Genomic DNA, 24,488 nt, shown 5'->3' with positions numbered 1-24,488 from the left:
CAGTATGTGGCTCTCCTCAGCTCAGGAGGTAGAGCAGCTCCTCTACTAATCAGAAGGTTGGTGGTTCAGTCACTGTCTGCTCCTCTCTGTATCCCAAATATCCTGGGACAACATAGTTCATAACATAGTTCCTCTCCGATGCATCCATCAGAGTGTGAATGTCAGGGATGCCTCATTTAGCTTAAGGGCTTTCTGAGTGCTCAGGTAGGGTAGAATAGCACTATGTAAGAACCAGTCCATTTACAATATCCATGCCACATTGTCAGTTCAGGTTTTATTTTCTGAATCAAACCAAGTGTTTTGCCCACACCTACACAAATTCAACATGTAATGGCATCTTAGTACCACAGAAAATGGGAAACTAATGAACTCTGTGCAGGAATAAAACTGAAGTTTCAAGTTTGATGAGTAAATTGACTTACACCAAAACAAAAACAGCAAAACTTTCACCTTTGAAAGCGGGAATAATTTCACTTTAAGTTGATGGACTCAGATCAATAGCCATTAAAAATAGAAATGCATTTCTGTACAAATTGACATTCAAGAACACAAATAGATTAAATGTTGTATTTCACAAATGCTCACGAGAGACTGTTGGCAAAACAATAACAAAAACAAATCATTTTGTAAGATCACATGATGTATTATGATGAATGACTGTGTAAGAAAATAAGCAGGCTTGTGTTATTTTATTATATAGATATGCTTTTATTAGAAATAAGACACATTCATTTTGTGCTCTGAAAACTGTACATTAACAAAAAGGCGACCCCAGTGAAATAAAAACAGGAGTGAGGGGAGATGGGAGGAGAGAGAGAGAGAGAGTGTGTGTGTGTGTGTGTGTGTGTGTGTGTGTGTGTGTGTGCCAGGGTGGGGCGCAAATCAGAGGTCGGAGGAAGCAGGAGCTCAGAGGTCAGCAGTCAGGGTTTTTTCGACAAATACAGATCTGAGGGAGTGACTGGCGGTGATATCAAAACACACACTGTTACACTGTGATACAGAACACTCGTATAGTCCAATACCCTGAAAGGACAGGGGGAGGGGAAGGAAGGACTGGTATCAGAATAATCATGTTCATATTTATAATAATGATGACAACTATCCCCAAGCACAGTAAGAAAGATATTTATAGGCTAAAATCCATTCTGTAGAACTCTGTTGAAATAATTACAATGCTGTACATCAGGACTCCAAATGAGCCTTGTGCTTTCTCTGTGTGCAACCACCATCCTTTATATTACTCTACCTTGTACGTGTCATTATCTGTAATCATCATAACATATATATCGATAGATCTATGGGTTTACTCATCTTCCATTTTTTCAGTGCGCGCACACACACATATACACACACAGTAATACCTTTTTTCCCTTAGCATCATGTTTGCATTAACTGTATCAAGCCTGCTTGTACATCAAGAAACTGACCCAACCAACTCGTGTTTGCTGTACTCCTTTTGGACGTCCATGTTGTCCCTCTTTTAGGCGGCATTGAGGTTGAAAAGCGAACAGAGCGCAAAGCCCGCTGGCATGCGCTCCACCATCTCTGAGGTGTCCGTCGATGAGAAGGCAACTTTCCATTTTGGCTCAACGTGATGTTTTTGATTTCTTTTTCTCACTCTCCCCCGTTTTTTCCCTTGTCGCTGCAGGGCCAGCCTTGGCCTACTATCGTGAGGGGTGGGATAAGGCGTTAGAGATTGTTGGGGAGCAGGGAGCGGCACTGAGGGGCACATATGGGTGTATGTTTGGCAGTCTGCCTCCTCAAATGCCGTGTGAATTTTTTCTTCCCAAGTCTTATGTTGAAAAAGAGAGAAATTCAGAGGCATGTTGAGCTGCATACAACATCAGAATTTGGTCAGGAATAAAGAGAGCAGAACAGCAATGCAACAATACTCTCAACAGTGAAAATAAAGAGACATAATCATGATTATTACATCGTAACCATTTAATACAGGGGTAAACATCGCGTGATTACCTTTGCTATGCTGTTTATTACATGACTTAATGATGCACATATAGCAGCTTTGTCTGCTACTTTGGCAATCTGTCTCCAGCGTAAGCCTGCAGATCATATACAGGAAGATGACCAGTAATTGGTGACTTCAAAAACATCAAATGAAACAGAGAATGAGACACCGTTATCTCATTCTCTCTTTAATTCATTAACTTGATTTTCTGTAATCGTGACTCTTTTCCTTGCCCTCCTTGCCCCCTCACGGTCTTGGCTACATCCACCCTTTGAATAGAAGTACACAGTAGGGCAGTATGTGTGTCGTGTGTCTGCTTGGTTGTCTGAGAGCTCTGGAGCAAAAGTGGAATTGTGTAGTGTGAGCCAGAATCTGGGTCACACCTCTGTCTGCAGGTCCATGATCTCCTGGCCCACAAGAGGAATGGTTGCACTGGTCTTCTCCCACTCTACTGTCTGCAGCTCAAGAGGGGAGGCCGCCACTGTCTCCAGGTCCTTCCGCACCCAGGACGGGGGTGAGTTGGTCTTACGAATGCCTTCCCACGCTCTCTTGCTCGGGGTCTGCTGTTTGTCCTGAGGGGAAACGGACATAAGAAAAAAGTTTGTCTCATCTCTTAGAATCGCTGATGCACTTTAGCTATTTTGGGGGCTCTTCCTCACCTTTTTCAGTCAATTTATTATACCCTTACAGAATCAGTCTAGCATTTCAAATTGTTAACGTTCAACCGGTCACCAGAGACCCATCTAGGGTTACTGGCAGAGTTATGTTAATATGAAGTTATATGAAAAAAACAACAACATAAAAAAAGTCATGCCAAAATGAATGTATGAGACTTCACTCCTCTATCACTCCTCTATCTCCTTAAACTATGCCAACAGTATTTAATAGGTTGATAAGCAAAAAACCCAACCCTAACCCTTACTTAAAGATCCCCAATGATCCCCAATGAAGCTGAGATTAGCATTAGGACACTTTGTAGCACAGTTTTGTAGAAGATTTTGTCTACCTCTTTCTAAATGTAAAAATACTGGCGGCAGCTAGTGGCACCATACAGCCTAAACTAGGTAATTTCAATTCACAAGATTTCCAGGAAATTCGACCTTTGATCTTGACCTTGAGGTCAAGGTCACTGAGATTCAAACTTGTCTGAGATTTTGAGTGGACACACCTTTGGTATCAGTTTGAAACTCCTATATTGCCTCATTCTCGAGTTTTCGCATTCACAAACTTGGGTATCCAAACTCCCTTCCCACCCACCCACCAGGGTGACGACAACACCCAATGTGCATTTGTAGGTAAAACCTTCAAACTCACAATTTTGTAAGCTGAACATCATAAACTGTAATAATTGTTATTTAAAGTGTACAACAAAGTTCTCAAATTTTACATGCAGATGGGTGACAAAGAAAAAACACAATATCAAGTCTCGTTAGGCCACTATACAGTGATAAAAACCACATGCTCTTTACTTCTGACCTCTAGTTGAAGTGTGGAACACGAGTTCTTTAAAGCATATACTCTCATTTGGTGTTTGGATAACAATAATGGAGAGTGCTGTTTAACCTGGGTTGGGATATTTATTTTCTTTGTTAGTCAAGGCTTTGTGCTTCAACCGTTGTGAGTGCTCATATAAAACAGTAATTGAAGCATTGTTTGGCTCGTCTTCCACTCAAATTGAACTGATCGATGTCCACCTACTTCAGTCAGATCATGGAGAGATATAAAGAAAAAAATTATCACTGGATTCAAGTAAGGCAAGACAGCAAAGCTGTTGTAAATCAATAAGTTATTACTATATTAACAGCAGCCTATCATATTGTGCTGCCATTTGTTCTAATGTGATGGATGGACATTGGAGCCGTTCCGTAATCTGTGTTTGATTTACTGAAATTCAGCATCATATAGACTTGGCAGCAAACCAGGAACAAACAGAATATTTAACCTATATATTTTCTGCATTACTTATTTACATACAGTCTGCACTGCTGTAACTGTACTGCACTGCTTTGTTTGTTAAAGTACAACGTATACTTCATCGAGTTTGCATGTATTCTCTCTGAGAATCAACTAATAAAAGGAATCAATACAGAAACATCACCGCTTGCTTGCAAAGCCATGAGCAAATATTATGTGCATAAGTTGCCATAGTCATTTATCCGGTATAAAAGAGATTTATGACATGAAAACTCTTACATGTGTCATAGTACGTTACTCTGGTAACTTAAGGTCAGAGTATATGATTCACATCAATGGCATGCTATTCAAACCATTCAGTAGGTTTACTGAATGGTTTGAATGATGAAACACTGTTCAGTGAGTTATTCTGGAAGAGACCCCTCTCACCAGGACAGAAAGAAATGTTTCATCATATGATAAAGGAGACCACTCAGGACAAGTGTGTATTGACTTGGTCCCCTCTATCAGGACAAGTGCACCCAAATCCACCCCACAGCATAACAGACCTAACAGATGCATTCTTGTGTTGATGCTTCAAATTGTTCTTAGAATTTGCCCCACACCTATAGTTTATTAGTTGGAAATAATTCTGAGAGAGTCATTTGTAAACAAACTGTAAATGCCAGAGTCCTCATGTGAGCCTTCACTGTCAAAGGGGTCAGTCCATACAGAACACAAACAGAATCTGTCAATTCGGTTTATGTGGGAAGTTATGAGACAGAATTACCTCTCTGCTTGATTCCAGTGGCAAACTTGCCCCTCATAGTTTCATTCTTTATGCAAAGCTAAGCTAATCACCTCTCAGCTCCAGCATCAATGTGAGACAATGCCACATGAGAGTTCTTATCCAAACTTCATTAGCAGAAGCAAATATATTATTCGCCTACTTCCCAAAACAATACCTATACTTATAACTCTAATGACCACAGAATGGACGTAGATTGTTGATTCAATCTATACTGAGTAGATGCAAAATGTTTAATTACAGTTGTGGTCAAAAGTTATTATGGTCACGATTATCATGGTAAATTAGGACTTTTAATGATTTCTCTTAACTGTTCTTTTTCAGGGTGGAATGACTGATGATATAGCACACATTTTTTAATGACTTAAAAAAAAACCAAAATTTGATGTTTCAAAAGCATAAATATAGGTCAAATATATACATAAACACCCACTAATATTTCATTAAATGTCCATTAGCAAGTTCCACCTCGACCAGATGATTTGGTAGCCATCAACTAGCTTTTGGCATAATTCTGATATTTCTTGGAAGAACTGGTAGAGTTATTTAAATCAGGGGTGTCAAACTCATTTTACATTGCGGCCCACACTTTGACCTTAAGTGGCCAGACCAGTGAAACTCCCCATTCTGTCAATGTAAAGAAGTTACATATTTAATAATTGTTCTATATGGCAAAGAAAACACTGCTGTGACAAAGAAAGAAATCTGTCAGCACGACTCTTTTGACTTAAATTATAAGAAATAAATGTGCAAAATTATGGAAAAAAAATCTGGTAGCTCATTGCCCAGACTGTCCAGCTTTTTGTTTGTTTTAACTGTTCAGGTTGTAAAAAACCTGAACGACCATAAGGGAGGTTTTCATCAGTAGGAAAAACTGCAGTTAAAAGTCCAAAATTTCTGCTTGTGCTTGTTTGTGGTGAGCAGCAGATCAAACAAGTTAAGAATTATAAATTGAGTCAGGCCTGTGAGACTATGAAGAACACACATGAGGTCTAAGGCCTGGACAAGTCTGAAACCTTTTGACTTCCACACTGCAAAATGGCTGAAAATAAAAACGGGTTTCACTTTTATAAATTCTGTACTCAGCTTTGCAGTCTTGTTTTGTCTCTGGAACATCTGCACCCCATCCTTCTTTCACATAATGGTATGATCCCGGTCTGTCTTTGCATGTGATTGGCCGCATGGTGTGCGGCCCTCCCCTGCCTTGTATGGATCTTAGCAGGGCTGAAGATTGGACTTTCACATAATGATGAGCCACTAATAACTGATATATGAAATTATATTGCAGACTGGATCCCGAGCCAGATATTGCTCCGGGCCATAGGTTTGACACCCCTAATTTAATTTTGATGGCTTTACTGAACCTGGCTTTTAAGCCTAGTCCACAAATTTCCAATAAGGTTCATGTTTTGACGCTTTGGGAAGGCCATTAGCCAAGCTTAAGGTTAGCCTGTTTTAAAAATGGAGAATGGGAGGTAGTCGTCCTTCTTCATTATTCAATTCATTATGCAATATACCAGTACCACTGTAAGCATTATGCTACCATCACCATGCTTGACAGTTTTACAATCGTCTGATCAAATTTACTCTTCCAAACATTAAGACCATCAAAAAGGCAGTCGCTACCCTTTTTATCACAGCTCATGCTTTACTGAAGCAAGAAAGATGGTCAGGGCCATGGGACAGTCATACAATTCCTAAAAAAATAAACAGCCTCTGTGGGAAGCATTTTATTACACAATCAAGGTTGTGATGGCTGGGTCAACTTTATTATCAGTTAAAGAATTTAACCAAAATTCAACATGTTGTGACTAAAATCTGATGTGTCACTATCTGCTGCAGCAACAAGTGGCATTGTTGTCTAAATGTGTCAGCTCGTTATCCATGAAAACGGGGCATTTATTATCAACCATACATGCAATTAGGGATGCTCCTAGCACCATATTTCCAAGCTTATCAGAAGTTTACAAGTAACATTACACCCAGAGTGTGGCCTTATGAAAGGAGCCAGCTGAAGCCGACCTTTCTTTTCTTATGTTCTCATGCCTGTGGGTGCACAATATTTAAGACAAGCTAAAGTACCAAAGTACTTTAAACAAATCATCTGTCCCATTTAAATGTTTCACATCTTTGCATTAGTATGGAGGGAGGCGGGGGTTGCCCTGGTTGCACGCAGATCCTGCACCACCATTCTACATATTTTTTTGTTATTTTCAGAATCTATATATAAGCTACATTTACTACCAGAACTTTGATGTGGTACCTACATTTCAGTTTCATAGCATCAATTTCAATTTTATAATTCTATTTCTGTCACAAATATTTACATATGAAACTGACTGCTTGGAAAGAGATGCTGCATCTAAAATTGCATACATACTAAAATTCAGTATTTTGTTCGCATGGACATCTACAACTTTTATGAGCATAAATGGTATACTTAAAAACAGGAACATGTCTCTTCCTTAGCGGCTGCCTTGGCCAAGCAGCAAAAACAGAGAAAACACCAAAGAATTTTCAGCTAGTAGAAGAAGGATTCATTGAAATGCTGCTATCTAGGTAGCTCGGTGCAACCTTTGGTGTTATAATTTCATGTTATTGTTGACAAATTGTCTTTACTGCATAAGTCCTTGGTATATGCAGTCAGAGACTCAACAAATTGCAAATTCCACAGGTAAGAAGACAATTAGTGTCAAATCCTGTGTCATTTTTTGTCAAGTGAACTAATTGCTGCACTCGTTAGTTTAAACTCATGCACAACACAATTAAGCACGTCGTTCACACAGTGTACGACATAGATATGTATCTCAGAGGTATCTGAATTGGGCAATATTATGTGTATCCGGTTCAGTTTGTAGTTGGAGATTATATGGCCATACACAAATAATGCCTATGCATAAGTTAACACTGTAACAGGGGTGCGCAGTGAATTTTCCCAAGGGTCCTTCCACATGAGAAACCAATACAGAATTCAGTACAGCACATTAATCATTTGACCTCTTTTTAAGCTTATTGTAGTGTCCCTCCCAGTTTCTCATGTGGCTCCTTTGGGAAAATTAATAGCACACCCCTGCAATAGAAAAAAATGACAATTTTGAAAACGGCTGCACTTACAAATCAACAAGCAAGTGTGGTAATTTTTGCTAATTATAGAAGGAAAGGGGAACATTAGATATTAGGGAGGGAAGGGGCAGAACAGAATAAATTTAAACTCTTTACACTCATGTTGGTCTTGTCGCTGCTGGCAGAGGACACACTCCATCTTTTGGCAGCTTTGGCGTCAACAGGTGGAGATTCTCTATCCTTGTCTGCACTGTGAATCTTCCTGTTCAGGTCCTGAAACATGTCCTGGTGGCGTTTCCGGGTGTGCATTATTTTCTACACAGGGACATTGCACGTTATGTACAAAGTAAACAGCACAGGTGACCATCACTCCTACTTTAAAAATAAATGTATGCAAAAATGTTGTGCTTTGAAGTCTAAACAGCTCTGTAGGAATCAAAGAGACTAAAAATTACCTCAAAGTCAAGCTCTGCATAGCGTGATTTTCGTCTCTGGAGGGAGATGAGACAGAGAGATTAAAAATGTGTCTTGGTATTGTGTGTTTTTTGAGTAGCAAGTGTTTCTTGGCAGTTTTTACTGCGTATGTGAACATGAGGTAGTTAGTAAAGGGCGTCTCTGTTACTCAGAGAAGAGCAGTGAGTCACGAGGGAGGAAACGAGGTTTGCTGCTGGTCATTTTGATCCTGCTGGCACAAGTTTGCAGTAAACAGATTGTGACCGAATGACCTTTCGGTCCTCAGTCACAGAGTGGTAAAGGAAGACCTGACCTTCAGGCTGCCTGGTTGCCGTGGCAGCTGCCGTCTCGCACCAAATTATAGAAGTGTGTTTTACCCCCAAGTGAAAAGACACCAGCAAGCAGAAGCCTGACTGCTCTGTGGCGATCTTATCCCGCCACTTCTGTCTGCAGTAGGAGCTCTATGAAAACTAACCTTTTCAAAGATGCCGCCATCACACGGGTGACAAAATGTTGAGATACTTCTTGTGATGTGAATTGGAGATTATAATGGCACTGACAGATATGTGGGATGGTGCATCTCTGTGGAGACCTAATTAATGTTGTTTTTTATTAGTCCACCAAGACAAGAAGAATCAATGCTGGCCATCTGTTTGCAAGCAAAATTACACAAAAACTACACAGCCCAATTTCATTGAAGCTGAAGTGGTGAAGCTCAGGGAAAAGGACAACTTGTTTTCTGTTGGATTGTGAGATGCAGCTGAAGGACTACACAGACCAGTGTTCCTCTTCTGTTTGTCGGCAACACATTTTACTGAAGAGCTGGAATCCAGAGAGCCTTCTGACCTCCTTTCTTAGGTGGATGAGGATCCCTTTGTTTAAATTTTGGGAGAATGTACTGTCTGAGTTTTAGCTTCGTCTCAAAAAAACATAAAGCAAAAACTACCAGCCTGAAACTTGGACTATAGAGAACAACGTATACAAACAAGTTTTGCTGCAGCCAAGTTTTTCTTTAAATTCAAAATCTTTCTTTTTTGCCCCTAGGCGATCCTCCTAACTCGACCACTCGAGCATCACTGATGCTGTAGTGGTCATACATCACCACATGTGGCACGCACCATGCCACGTAAATGATTCCAGAAAGCAAATACAAAAAATGTCACTGGTTTCCCAATTTTTCTATATGAATGGCTGCAGACCATGCAAAATAGTGTAGCAGTCAGAATGTTTGGCGTCATTCGCTAATAGGAAAAAGCTACAGCACCCTTAGAGTTTGATAGCCCTTTAGTGAGAAAGTTATAATAAATCGATGTGATAAAAATGAAAGTGACATTCACCACAGTGATGCAACCCTAAATTCTCAAACAGGCAGTAAAAGAACATTGAGACTTATGAATTATAATATCACACATGATAAATTCTGCATGATGTCCATTTCCACATCACTAAACCCATCAAAGCAACAACAAAGTCATGTACCCACCCACCGTGCTGTTTGAGAAGCACTCTCAATAATTCATTCTAAATGTGTTTTTATGTTCTTTCTCTACAACTGTTTACAAAAAGTCCCCATGTCCTGGGGCTGTTTCACATTACAACCCTTCCAGAAAAGAAAGGGATTTTTGTGTATGAGCTACAGAACTCGAAGAGTTGTATTGACAGAAACCTAGCAGTGGTAGACAAGATGGCAAATGCTTCGCTTGAAAAGAAGAGAGTGGTTTGTCTGTTGTTATTCTGATGGGAATACACAGAATTCTACTTTTACTGAGGAAATAGCAAAATTGTTCGATTGTTAAATTCATATTATCGAAACTATCAATACCAAATCATATTAGCAGATTAGCAAACTCACTCAAATATGTGAGCATTCACCAAATAATCATAATAAAATGCCAGTCTCTGATACAGCCTACATCTGGTTGTTCATTTGAGAATTTATGATAAGCACAAAACACAACTCAGCATGCATGTATTATGTTAAATATGAAGTATGAGGCTGATAATTCAATACATTAAGAGGTTTTTCCGTCTTACCTCCAGCGAGCTCATGGACAGTGTGGAGACAGTCTCACTCTTGGACACCACTCCAGAGTTTCCAGACTCTCCTCCGTCACACATGTTGTTGGCCACCTTGGAGTCTCTGGGCATATTCTGCAGGTTGTGCGCAGGTGAGTCTCTGTCAGAGCATGACACACTGACCTGGTCAGCAGGCAGGCTTTTCAGCCCAAAGCCAGGCACTGGCTCTCCATTGACAGGGTTAGCCAGGTGGATAAGCCTGGTCTGAGGCAGCTGCTCAATGCTGATGTTATACTTGGCTGCCTGCTCCTCTTTCCCCTTGGACGGTTTCAGGGTGCCCGTGTTGTTTGTTGGTAGAATGACATATCCCGGGCCTTTGCCAGCCCCCTCAGAGCTGCTGCCTTCACCGTTCCCTCGAGGCAGATCTCCATCCAGCTGCTTGAAGAGTTCGCCATCGCAGATGTAGATGGATTTGGCACCCGGCAGCTCGGTACTGATTCCTTTTGTGGCGCCTTTCTCCCTCCGCATCGTCAAAGTGTGGCTCGTATAGTCGGCCACATTCTGGAGGTGAACCTTGGCCATGCTGGCCGGCATGGTGTTAAAGTTAGAACCTTTTTGAAGAGTGAGGGTCCCAGAGGAGGCCTTCTCCTCCCCCTGGAGGGATGAGCGCTTCATGGTGCCTAAAGAGACCAGAAAGAGAGAAAAGCTGTGTGAGATGCAATTTCTCCACCTGGGAATCCCGGGAAGAAACCAGCAGTGGAATGTGTGTAAGTAATAAACACATTACTTTTGCACTGTGTGAAACAAGGAGATTTTATAAATCAATTATTAAATCACTGAAATTATAAGATTCTTCCCTCTACGTCTGACAACCAATACAATCCTGGATGAGTCTCTTATTTTACTGCTGGACTGCATTTCAGAGCAACACACCTTGCTCTGGTTGAGCACCTGAACCTGATCTCTAACTGCTGCAGGTTGTGATCACAGTGGGTCACCAGAGCAAAGAGAAAAAACAAAACAAAACAAAAAAAAACTCCAGTGCTGACAGATTCTCTCTGGGGAAGCAGAAAATCATATCCCGGCCAGCCCCCTAGCTGGTAGGAAAAATACAAGATGGAAGGAAAGGTTAGCAACTAATAAACTTCCAAACTAAGAGTGATGGGATTTTTTCAATTGTGGATGACACTAAAGACAAAAGAAAGAATAATGCTACAGTGACTTGTAAATGGACTGGTTCTTACATAGAGCTTTTAAACTCCATGAGCACTCAAAGTGCTTTACACAGCCATTCAAACAACATTTTTCTATACTCTTCTATCTAACATTTGTACACATTCATACTCCAACGGATGCATCGGAGAGCAACTTGGGGTTAGTATCTTGCCCAAGGACATTTGGTGTGCAGACTGGAGCAGAAGGGGATCGAGTATTGTTGATGACTTGTCAAAAATACCTGTGTTGCCTGTCTACATAAAGTCCTGGCCTATGACTTCAGTTTTGCCATCATTACTACATTGAATAACTGCTAAACACATCCAGAAATCCTGGAGCGAGAGAACTGGAGTGAAGAAAGTCAAACAAAGCCACACAGTATAGTATTTTTTCTCCACGTGAGGACATACAAGTGCTTGCAGTTCTTTCAATATGCTCTTGTCTTCTAAAAGGTATTGCTTTAGTGCACAAAAAACCTCCAGACCTGTGTGTCGCTTTCCGGTGTAAAGTCCTGGAATTTCTTCACTAGATTTTCATTGGAAAATGCTTCCTGCAGCAAAAGGTTGTAACCAGTTTTGACATGAGTAACGTAACATTCAGCTGGGTACGGCATGACCTTGTGGCCCAAGCTTTTTCACAATAACAGCATTTGGCATATGGCAGCAAACATATCCTGCACCAGGTCGAGGCTGCTGAACAACATCAGACAATGCTCCGTACTAAATATTCCCTGATCGTTTTCTGCCGTTCCTGCTCCCTCTTGACAAACAATAAACATCTCTCATTTCTCTCTGCTCTTTTCTGTCTTCCCTTGCTTGAGCCTGTCTGCTTCTGAATAGCTTTTCTCTTCCAGACACTTTTCTTGATATCTTGTCTCAAGAGGTAATCAGATTTTCACTCCCAGTGGATTTTAGAGCATCAACCAGTATCTGATGCAGCGCTGTTGGGAGGGACTTAATTACACAGCATCAGTGTAGGAGAGGCTCAGACAGCCATATTTATCTGCATATAACTGCTCAGCACACATTCATCCCACTCCCGTCAGCCTGGGATGAACGGAGTTACGCAGCAGTGATGTGCTGCATCTCTTGTCAAAACAGCTCCTTGGCGTAGGGAGGCTGCTGTGATGTTGACTGTACGGCACAAGCGCAAAAATGAGAGGGAACACGGCTCACATCTGTTCCAACAACAACGAGGAATTTGACGCAGTCAAAATACAGAGAAGGAGGCACAAAGAGACATCTGTAGCATCTGAGAAACAGTCCCCAAAGTCAAATCAAATGCAAACACACAAACTCAAACACGCTCAACCTGGAGCTTACCTGATCTGCAAGCCATATCCACATCTTTCTCAAAGTCAGTCTGAGGACAGAAAACAATAAATATTAGATTAAGTGTGGAGACGTGGGAAAAATATCATATGGGGGGATTTTAAGCCTTTATTTGGCGACTGCAGTGAAGACAGGAAATGGGGAAAAGACACCAGGGAAATGGTCCAGCCTGCATCAGTCAATGGAATACCTGCTCAGGGCACATGCACACTAACTTTTAGCTATCAAGTCATTGTGATGGTATATTTTTAAAGCAAAGGCAGATAAACATTGAGAAAATTAAGACTAATCAACAAAACTTAGATTCATTAATAATCAGTTTTATTATATTTTTTTTTTATTTGGATACAAGCTGAAGAGAAAGAGCTTTGGGTTTTGTAGAATTTCTTCTTGTAAGTCACTCTGACCTCTTCCTAAATTGTTTCATTCTAATCATGATTCTAACACGATGCCATTTCCTAAACAATGCTTTGACTTCATTATTTTTAATAAATTTCTATTAGGTTAGTTATCTTGAGGGGTTTTTATAAATATTTTCAAGATCAGAATTTAAGAAAAAATATATATGTATATTTTCCATAAAATTAAACGTATGCTTTAGTTCTCTCGTGCTCTGAGATGAGAAGATCAGAATTTGGAGGACACAGGTCTTGAACCTTTTCAAGCTGCTTAGAAGTCAAAATTTCAACAATGGAGCAAAAAGTGCGTACCCCTTTTTGCGCTTTATTATTCCATAGAGTTAGTTATTTTAAATATTCTCTCACATCATATCAAATTTCTCCAAATTTTAGCTCTTCATACCATTAGCTGAGCATGGCCATTCTGAAATGAACCTCCTGAATCTCCATTGGTGTCTTCCTGTCGGTCCACCACACGACACTTCACTGCCTCCTGAACCTGAGGCAAATCATCAGGGCATAGATCATGATCTTAATACAGACAGAGTAATAGGACATACAGTCCTGTGCGAAAGTTTTAGGGAGGTGTGGAAAAAAAATGCTGTAAACAAAGAATGCTTTCAGAAATATAAATGATTGTTTATTGGCTCCAAATGTATTCTGCAGCAGGACGACGACCCCAAACACACAGCCAAAGTCATTAAGAACTATCTTCAGCATAAAGAAGAACAAGAAGTACTGGAAGCGATGGTACGGCAGACAGAGCCGTGATCTCAAGATCATGGAGTGTTTCTGGGATTACATGAAGAGACAGAAGGAAGTGAGGAAGCCTGCATCCACAGAACATCTGTGCTTAGTTCTCCAAGATGTTTGGAATAACCACCAGCTGAGTTCCTTCAAAAACTGTGTGCAAGTGTGCCTAGAAGAAGTCACCCCAAATATCAATTTGATTTAGATTTCTCTCTTGTTCACTCACTGCATTTTGTTGATTGATGAAATCAAATGATTAACACTTCTATTTTTGAAAGCATTGTTTGATAACATCATTTTTTCTCACCTGCCTAAAACTTTTGTCTTTTAAACATATACAGTACTGTGCAGAGGCTTTTAATGAATAAAGACAACAGGCTAGAGTGGATCTGACTCCACATTGGCTTAAGTGGGGTCAGTTTAGGATTCCCAGATAATAAAGTATACATCATACAGTTTGTCACATTTCAGCTATCAAACACTCTTTGATAAACTCTCCATGAGAGATGCCTGACAGGTTTTTCATTTTGTGGGAAATGACAATATAACTTACCTGCTTTTATTATGAAAGGGATAATTTTTTACACATTTCATATGTACGTTTGTATAAAAGTGAATGACGCTTTACTCTAAATGAGTCGAAACCAACATTTATGAGTCCATGTCTTGTTAAATAATCTAAATTCATCTTTCGAGGCTAGCATGGTCACATCTCTTAAATGTTCACTATCCGATGGCAAAATTTAAGTCAATGAGACTCAAGCAGACCCTAGTGGACTTGGAAAGTATCACCACGCCTGACTGAGATGACATCCAGAAATGTATAATATGGTAGCTTGCTGTAGCTCAACATATTAAATTAACACATCACCCACTACAGTGGTAGTAGTCAGCAAAGAATCTCAGCTGGAAGTGCTAGACAGGACGCACATCTACAAACAAAACAATAGGGTAGCGTTCCTATAATATACCTCTCTGCGAAGGATGCAGTGAACCATGACAATGACAAAGCCTTCCAGTGAATCAAACACAGCAAAAAGGATCTGGAAGAGCGCAGAACGCCGGTCGGTGATGGCCAGGACAGCTGACATCCACGTGAGAGCCAAGAGTGGCAATACCACACAGGAGCTCCACAGTGACGCCCTACAGAATGGGAGGGGAACTGTAGTCAAGAACAGTACAACCCAAACTTTGTGAAGGCAGAACTACAGTGATTCCTAGCCATTGCATTCTAAGATAGTTAGAATTATTAGCTGATTTTATATTCAGTGCCCTATAAAACAAACACATACACACACACACACACACACACACACACACACACACACACACACACAAGGTTAAACTGATTTCTTTTGCTCAACTGGACCTGTTCACCCTGTTAGCATAGTGTTAGCCTACAACTCTAAACATGCACTAATACAGAACATCAAACAAATAATTATGTTACCAACGCAAACAAAAACATACATCCATTATTTGCTGATATATATGTTTTTAACTCACATATATTACATGCATGTATGTTTAAGATGATTCAGTCAAACCATAAAGGATCTAGTGCCACAGGAAAGAGAGGGAGGGAGGTGAGCAGTGGGGAAAAAAAAACAAGTGTAATGAGGCTGAAACAGAATGCAGACAAACAGAAGAGGCAGAGCAGAGGAGGACAGACACAGAAAGAGAGAGAGAGTCTGAAGAAGTGTTATCCCCTGACTCTTTCCATTTTTCTAATGCAAATACTGATAATAAACTAGCACAATAACTACTGGGAACGACTGTACCCACAATGAATGTGGTGAAACAGTCTTTCATTCAGATCCTCCAAATGAAGATAATTAGCAGGCTAACTTTTAATTACAAACTATCCCAGAGGTGGAAAAAAAAGCACTGAAGACTAAGTCAGACTAAACTAAACGTCTGCTCCAAGTTGCAATTCACACCCACTTTCTCTTTGCTCTCTTTTTAAATTATTTTTAAGCTGTTGTCAACAATGCTTCATATATTTTAGGTCTTTCAGATTCAATTGATATCCAGAGACTGAGCTTACAGTAAACATTACTGAATAAAATGAATAAAAAATATTTTCAACTTGTTCTGATATTGATTATTGATGTGTGTGAGACTTATTTTAAATAGACGTATTAACATGGATTTAAAAAAAAAACAACAACCTGATTTCGCTGCAGTTAATACCACTAGCTAATCTCTCCCATAGCCACCTGGTAGATCTGGTTAGGGTGTAATATTTACACCTTTGGCATACCAAATGTCCTATAACAGAAAACCTAGAGCAAAAATGTGTGATTTGAAAGATTAACTCTTCTAGCTTGCGAAACTATGTTTTATTAGCATGTGGCTGAAATGCAACTAAGTAGGTTTTTTTTCTGACAGATTTTTACTTTTACACCCTACATTTTAAACACATCTACACCCCACATAGCAAGAAGGTCTGGCCCGGATCTGGTATCAAGCTGGCACTGCTGGCTGACTTCTGGCATGACAAGACGTATGTCATCCAGATATGGGCCAGGCCTGGCTTAGATGGCACTGTCTATGTGATGGCATGCAATATCTGGCTCGATTGCGGTTTGGTTTATGTGGCCAGGCCCATGGAAAACAGGTCTGGCCGTGATCCGGCATCAAGCTGGCACTTCTGACTGACTGCTGTCATGGCAGGGTGTATGTCAACCAGATGTGGGCCAGGTATGGCAATGATGGCACTATTTATTTTCCTATTTTCCTATTTTAGCTAGAAGACCCAAATGCGATGTTGCAATACTATACTGCTATGGTAGCCAACGTTTCAAATGCAGGTTTGACAGGTTTGTGAGTGTACCCTTTATCCAAAACCTAGTGACGGTTTACTCATCTTTGCCAGTGGGTGGCTGTAGCTCAGGAGGTAGAGCAGGTCACCTTCTGATCGCAAGCTTAGTGGTTCGATCCCTGGCTCCTCCAGTCTGCATGTCAAGAGTGTGAATGTGTATGAATGTAATTAGGAAGCACTCAGTTTAGAGAAAGTATGGGATTGGGTGAATGTGGCATGCTGTATAGAGCATTTGAGTAATCCGGGAGACTAGGAAAGCATTGTATAAGAGTCCGTCCATTCACTGTCTGAGCAGAGTTTCATCATGTTACTTTTGCACTATTATGTTCCGGCATATATTGTTATTACATGGCTTGATTAAGGTACACATTAGGCTGACATCTGGGGCCAGAGCTGAAACTGTTCTGGGCCAGCACACGGCCAGCAGTGTGTCTACAACTGGCCCGTGGCTGCACACAACTTACACATGGCCCACATACCGCAAAGAATGACGGCCCTTTGGTGGCCACAGATGGGCCAGCACAGGACCACCAGTATGTCTGCAACTGGCCTTGTGCTGGCCCATGTGTGGGCCACCTCTGGCAAACCAAATCTGGGCCACCAAAGGGCCATCATTCTTTTTGGTAAGCGGGCCATGTGTAAGCACATTGTGTGGGCCAGATCCAGGCCATACCAATTTTGCTATGTGGGACTTTCCACTCCTTACAGTTTCAAAACAGTATTATTGTACAGTCAACCTTACAATGTAAAGTGCCTTGAAACAACTGTTGTGATTTGCTGCTGCATAAATAAAATTGAATAGACTTGTTACTTTTGCTTTAACGCATTTGAAAGTAAAATGTTGTGGCAGGTAACTCCAAATTCAACGTTTCTATTAGCTGAACAAACATCAGATAAAAAACAAGCTGTTTGTGTGCAGTTTATCTCACAGTGTGTTGCTAGCTAAATGTCCAGCTGCTGTATTTCACAGGGAGAGAAAAGAAAGAGAGCTAAGAGGTTAGATGTAAAAGTAGAGACTGCTCCGTTGCATTTGACAAACTGGAAATTTAAAGCTTACATGTAAGTCCTTGTGTTTTTAAATCAAGTACTGGGCCTGTACATGTGACAATATGTTTTTTTCACATTGTGAGACATGCTGCAAAACAAGTGTCACTGTTTCATTTAAAGGTTGCATGAAAGTCCTCTGCAGGTTAGTGCAGGATAAACAGCTTAGTTTGCTGTACTGTGATGGGTTTAGAACAGCTGATAACAGCCTGTACATTAAGAGTTATGATTCTTCCCTATGCTGAGCCATTTCAACATCCCCCATTTGCTGAATCCCACTTTAACCTCCTCCCTACTCATTTCCTGTTTAATGTAAGCAACAGAAAACAGCGATTTTTTATTTCCCTTCTTTTTCTCTGCTCATGTTCTGCTTAACAAATTCAAGATGAGAATATTTATTAGAATTTTAATTCTAATAAATATTCAGGCTAATATAAAGTTTGTATTCCCATCTACTTATATTATTTTATTATTACATTAACATAGTACAAGGTTCAGTTAGCTTTGCTAACAGCTAGTAGAAACATCATCCAAAGAGCTACTTTTTACTTTCTTACTTCAGAGTACACTTCAGAGCTGGAACGTTTTCACTTTTACTAGAGTAAGAAATTGAACCAGTACTTCAACGTTACTGAAGTTTTATTTTTTAACACTGGTATCTGTACTTCTACTTAAGTACACAATGTCTGTACCTTTGCCACCTCTGACCTCTACCCTTAAATGGTTTGCCAGTGAGAAACAAAATAACATTCAAGGCAGATGCACACTTCCTCCAAGTCATGACTAATCAATTCATTTTTACACAATCACTACAATCATGAACAAGAGTGGAATTAAGTCTCTGGTAATTTTCATTATTTACCACATATCTAAATTCTCACTAGCCACACAGTGGGTTTATTTAAAATGTTCAGTATGATCATTTTATCTCAGGATAAAATATTCCGTATTTGTCAAATGTTTTTTTGGTCAACCATTCATATTTTCTAAACTTGATATTTTGCAAAATCAAACCTAGCATCCATATTTAGAACGTAGAAAACAAAAACAAAGTACAATGATGGGAAACCCATAAATAACTGAAAAAGCATAGCTAATTTCCACCTCTGGTAATAACCTGGGCTTTGTTAAAAGCATATCACACGTTTCTTTTGTCCCATTGTGCGGAGACTTTTCCACCCTGCGAGCAGTAAACCCCTGTGCAGCATCACTGTACCACGTCAGTGTCTGCACAAAGGCGCTTTACACTTTAAAAGAGTTCTTCTTCCCCACTGTCACCAATTGCTTGCTCAGAGGAAATACATAATATTTTAAATATTACTAATGATGTGATTTTGCATTCTATAAAATAACTATGCTATTGTGTTAATATATTTATAGACTATAAGCTATCAGCTTTACTTAAGACCTAATGCTTACTTTTTTCTCTACAACAATCCAATGATAATTTACACACAGAAGTTATGAGACATTTGGTGACCAAGCGGCTGTCATTTGTAATATCCTGAAAGCAAACACTGTTTGCCTCAATGGCAGCTTTACACAATGCTGGTAATAATAATAATAATAACCAGCTCAAGCAGGTAGTCACCTGGAATAATTTTCAGTTAGCATGGAATATTTTGGTCAAACGTTAATGGACAAATTCCTGTACCTGTGATTACAGCCCAGGCCCGAGTTTAAGTAAAGCATCTCAAAATCAGCACAGAGGCAAAAATACACATCTGGGCACTATAAGAACTTTCTGATCAAGAAAATGAAGTACTGCATTTAATCGCCTACTAGGGCTATCATTTGAAGCATGTGCTGTAACGATATATATCACGATATATTCTTTTCTTCTGTATAACGTATTTTCCACACTATAAGGCACACTTAAAATCCTTTAATTTTCTCAAAAATCGAGAGTGTGCCTTATGTATGAATTCTGGTTGTGCTTACTAACCTCGAAACGATTTGGGCGTGCAGAAATTTGTTAAAAAAATGTTTTTAGGGACAAATGCAATCGCATAGCAGGATGCTATACATGGGCCAAACTTCAGTCAGGAGAACAACTGAGATTATTCATCCACAATACGAGGTTAGTTATTAATATACTGCAACAACATGGGAATAGAGCAGCTGCGAGAGAATTCAACATTAATGAATCAATGTTACGGAAGTGGAGGAAGTGCAGTTTTTGGCTTTCCCCATATTTCAAAAGTGCTTCATCTCTTTGCTATGACTGTCGCCCGGCATAATTTGCAGATTATAATGGTTTTAGCCACTGCGATGCTTTCGACCAAAACAGGCGCAGCTTAACGACATCATCAACATGCGCTATCGTGATAGAGCGATATAGTCAAAATCTCTATCGTTGGCCAAATTTATATCGTTTCTATCGTATATCGTTTATATCGCCCACCCCTATCACCTGCCCTCCAAATTGACAACCCAAGCCCAACAGAAATGTTTAGGAGTAGAATAAAGCAAAACCAGCCAATAACTGCTCAGCATAGAAGCTGGAAGTACGCACTGTGTCTTTTAGACTACAGGAAATGCGAATGGAGCTGGTTGAGGGAGTAAAAAACGTCCTCCTTAGCTTTGTTTAAAGTTTAGGAGGACGACTTTGTTTCAAAATCAGAATAGGCAAGTCTGTGCAAATGTATAATAATACTTCAGTGCAAATCCCACAGAGTACTGAACATATGCTATTTTGTAATATAATGTCTCTGTCCCAATAACTAGCTGCTCAAACCTTCTCTGGGCAGCAAACCATTTAGAAGAAAGTTTGCTTAAACTTGAAGAACAAAACCAGCTTGTTTCTGACAAAAGGGTGGCCCCGAGGTCCAGTATAACATAGATGAGGATTGTGTTGAACTATAAATGTAGCAGTGTCCAAGAAATGTAGAATATAGAGCTGTAAATGAGCAAAATGGGTTTACCTTAAGCCTGTGGCTATTGGTCGTATTTCTGGATTTTAGAAAAGTGTAACAGACATACTGCAAAAAAAGAGGACAACTACCTTCCCTTTTTCTAATCAGATTCTATCAGCACAGTCTCTAAAAGCAGAAAACTATTGCCCAGGCAATAGTTACATAATGGTCAACCTAAGAACTTACAGATGACAGCAAGGCACATCCGCCCACCCACACAGACAGACAATAAATATAAGTATATGCTAATACCCCTTCAATATCTGCTTCTTTATCTCCTATTAGACAAACATACAAACACGCTTTCTCATTCTCATTCAATCGATCACATGTGCAAAACTATTTACATGGGTACAGCTAACACAAGTTTGCTTTGAGTAAGAGCACATAACCCTCAAGAACAAAATCCTCCCTGCTAGTGCACGAGGGAGAAAAAAATGACAGAAGGATAAAGGACAGAGAACCAATCAAGTGAGGGAGAAGAAGGCAGGTAGAGGAGAGAACAGAGGTAAGAGGAGTTAAGGAAAAATAATTAGCAGGACTAACATGGCGTTACTGGTAGCTGTGGTGGAAACGTCAGCCGAAGAGATAACTCCGCACTTGGCACATTTGAGCGTCATATTGTACAGTGGCACTGTCATCTGACTGCAAAGTCAAATTAACACGCTGTAACATACACAAACAGATACAGATGCACCTGCACACAGACTCGCACAGATGCACGTGAGCACACATACAGCCACGCACGCACAGTGAGTCACAGTGTTCTCGCACAGTGTTCTCGCACAGTCTCTCTCTCAGGGCTATTGTACAGTTGTTGGATGGTTTTGGGTTTACCCGTGTTTGGCTGAGGGGCAGGGGAGGTGGGGCAAAGATTGCTCAATTATTGAGCATTTCCTATTAAACATAATGTCTGATTTTCCTCACAAATAACCAGTCGGTGGCATGAAGGAGTTGGCCCTCACTGGCACGCTCTTATTGTAATCCATAAAGCTTCAGTCAAATGCCCGATCCTGAACAGGACTGACATCACTGCCGCTCAGACCATGATCACGTGCTGGTTTTGTGCTTGGTTTTGAGTAAACGCCAAGCCTGTATGCAAAGATGCTCTCTCTCTCCCTCTCTCACACACACGCACAGACACACTCAAACGCACCTGGCTCCATACAATCCCTGAGTCAAGATTACATGTCAACAATGCATTCAGTATGTAACAATGATTTAAGTCACAGGTGTCAAACTCTGGCCCGCGGGCCAAATTTGGCCCGCAGCCTAATTACATTTGGCCCGCGAAGCCATACCAAATTACTATTAGAGCTGGCCTACTGGTATTATACAGCTAATATATATATTGTTTAGTATTAAGCTTTGCTTGTTCCATATTCAGTTTTTCAGCAAAACTTGTTTGAGTCCATAAGAAAAGATTCATTCTTATATCTTATATTTTTTTTTCCAATAAATATTAATGTTAGCCTGCGACTTTGTTCCAGTTTTGAATTTTGGCCCACTGTGTATTTGAGTTTGACACCCCTGATTTAAGTCAACAAAAAGCTGTCTCTGTTCTCGTGGCCACCCAGCCAAAATCGGAGCTACAAAGTTAATGCAAGCCAAAGTCATGTCTATTTCACATTTTTACATAGTGACATTTTCTTCAAAGTCTTTTATCTGAGACTGTCTGAAAATATCTCTAATGGTGTTCTCACTCAGCAATTTGCTGAGATATCAGCATATCCTAACTTTAAGTATCATGTAAGCTTACTTACACTTACATTTGGCATGAATGCCATGGTAATTTGGGGCATTTAATGATTTCTTTGAGATGTTCTTTTTCCTGGGTGGAATGATTTGTACAGCATATATGTTTAATATTTGAAAAAGACAGAACTGGATGCACAAATATATACATACACCCCCACTAGTATCTGATTAAATGTTCTTTAACAAGTTGCACCTTGTATTTAGAAATACCAAATCCAGTTCTAAGATTTCAAGTCTTACACATGTATGTTGACCATTTCCATCAAGTTAAAAACACATCACTTTGCGCACATGGATTTCTCATAACAGAATGCATGAAACAGCGTTGATGTAAAATGTTATCATTTAGTTACTGAAGGTGATAACCTAAATGGTTTGGTGGTGAATGTTAGAGGTTTTGATGTCCGTGAAGGTTCTCAGTCATCCAGGTCATCGTAGTCAAAGGAGCTTGCAAAGAAAAGCGTCTGGACTTCTTTAAGTTTACTTGAAGACGTTTCACCTCTCATCCGAGAAGCTTCTTCAGTTCTAAGGTCAAATGGTGGAGAGTCCCAGATATAAACCTAGTGGGAGTATCCCCCCACAGAGGGACAAAAGGACCCCCTGATGATCTTCTAATCGCCTGAGCCAAGGTGTGAAACTGGGTGTGGGTCCCAATCAGCCAGAGTTTCGGGTGTGTTCATTGTGAAACCTGGCCCCACCTTATCATGCGAATTCCTGAGGTCAGATGGCCCAGGATGTGAGTGGGCGTTAAGGCGTCTGGGAAGGGATCTCAAAACTGGATTATAAATGGCAGAGAGTTGGTGTCGTAAACCCCCGCCTCTGTTCAAAGATGGTCGCTCACAGTGGACATAGATGGCTTCTTTCACTCCTCTTTCAAACCATCTGTCCTCTCTGTCCAAAATGTGAACATTGGCATCCTCGAAAGAGTGTCCTTTATCCTTAAGATGCAGATGGACTGCTGAGTCTTGTCCTGTGGAGGTGGCTCTTCTGTGTTGTGCCATGCGCTTGTGAAGTGGCTGTTTGGTCTCTCCAATGTAGAGGTCTGGGCATTCCTCGCTGCACTGTACAGCATACACCACATTGTTAAGTCTGTGTTTTGGCGTTTTGTCTTTCGGGTGAACCAGTTTTTGTCTGAGCGTGTTGCTGGGTCTGAAATGCACCGGGATGTCATGCTTGGAGAAAACTCTCCTAAGTTTTTCTGATACACCGGCTACATAGGGGATGACAATGTTGTTGCGTCTGTCCTTCTTATCCTCCCTCGTTGGTGTCTGGTCTTCTTTTCTGTGCCTCTTTGCTGACTTTAAGAACGCCCATTTAGGATAGCCGCACGTTTTGAGTGCTTCCTTTACATGTGTGTGTTCCTTCTTTTTTCCTTCAGGCTTAGAGGGAACATGTTCTGCCCGGTGGTGTAGGGTCCTAATTACTCCAAGTTTGTGTTCCAAAGGGTGATGGGAGTCAAAGAGGAGGTACTGGTCCGTGTGTGTGGGCTTCCGGTAAACTTCGATGTTGAGTTTGCCGTTCTCTTCAATGTGCACAGCGCAGTCCAGGAAAGGCAAACAGTTGTCCTTTGTGTCTTCCCTGGTGAACTTGATATTTTTATCCACAGCGTTAATGTGTGCAGTGAAGGATTCCACTTCTTGTGTCTTGATTTTGACCCAGGTGTCGTCCACATATCTGTACCAGTGGCTGGGTACTCTTCCTTTGAAAGAGCCAAGAGCCTTCCTTTCCACTTCCTCCATGTAAAGGTTGGCTACAATAGGTGACACGGGGGAGCCCATGGCACAGCCATGTTTTTGTCTGTAAAAGCCTTCGTTGTATTTGAAATATGTAGTGGTGAGGCAGAGGTCTAACAGTGTGCAAATCTGATCGGGTGTGAAGTTGGTCCTGTCCTCCAAGGAGCTGTCTTCTTGTAGTCGTTTTCTGACAGTCTCCACGGCCTCCGTGGTGGGTATGCAAGTGAAGAGAGAGACTACATCAAAGGACACCATGGTTTCATCTGGATCCAGGGTAAGTTTCTGGACCTTGTCGGTGAAGTCGGTGGAGTTCTTGATGTG

General features: G+C 40.6%; 1 protein-coding gene across 15 annotated transcripts in view; it reads right to left on the bottom strand.

Annotated features, from left to right (window-relative positions):
- Nucleotides 1–254: 254 nt before the first annotated feature.
- Nucleotides 255–24,488, bottom strand: part of adgrb1a (adhesion G protein-coupled receptor B1a) — a 209,588-nt gene continuing 185,354 nt past the window's right edge. For 8 of the 15 annotated variants that reach the window (XM_084942983.1, XM_084942982.1, XM_084942997.1 and 5 more), the window contains 8 exons: nt 21,223–21,321; nt 14,865–15,036; nt 13,547–13,642; nt 12,737–12,776; nt 10,218–10,879; nt 8,186–8,221; nt 7,887–8,045; nt 255–2,538 (listed from right to left, as the gene is read on the bottom strand). In XM_084942983.1, the coding sequence (XP_084799109.1) occupies nt 2,344–2,538; nt 7,887–8,045; nt 8,186–8,221; nt 10,218–10,879; nt 12,737–12,776; nt 13,547–13,642; nt 14,865–15,036; nt 21,223–21,321 (1,459 nt within the window). In that variant the 3' untranslated portion in view covers nt 255–2,343. The remainder of the gene's footprint in view (nt 2,539–7,886; nt 8,046–8,185; nt 8,222–10,217; nt 10,880–12,736; nt 12,777–13,546; nt 13,643–14,864; nt 15,037–21,222; nt 21,322–24,488) is intronic. The other 7 variants (XM_084942987.1, XM_084942989.1, XM_084942990.1 and 4 more) reach the window with 2 other exon arrangements.

This window comes from Perissodus microlepis, chromosome 11 (genome assembly GCF_051167445.1).
Source record: "Perissodus microlepis isolate ML-2025 ecotype Zambia chromosome 11, ASM5116744v1, whole genome shotgun sequence".
Classification (NCBI taxonomy): Eukaryota; Metazoa; Chordata; class Actinopteri; order Cichliformes; family Cichlidae; genus Perissodus; species Perissodus microlepis.
Note: the sequence above shows the minus strand (reverse complement) of the source record. Positions and strands in the feature narration are given on the sequence as shown.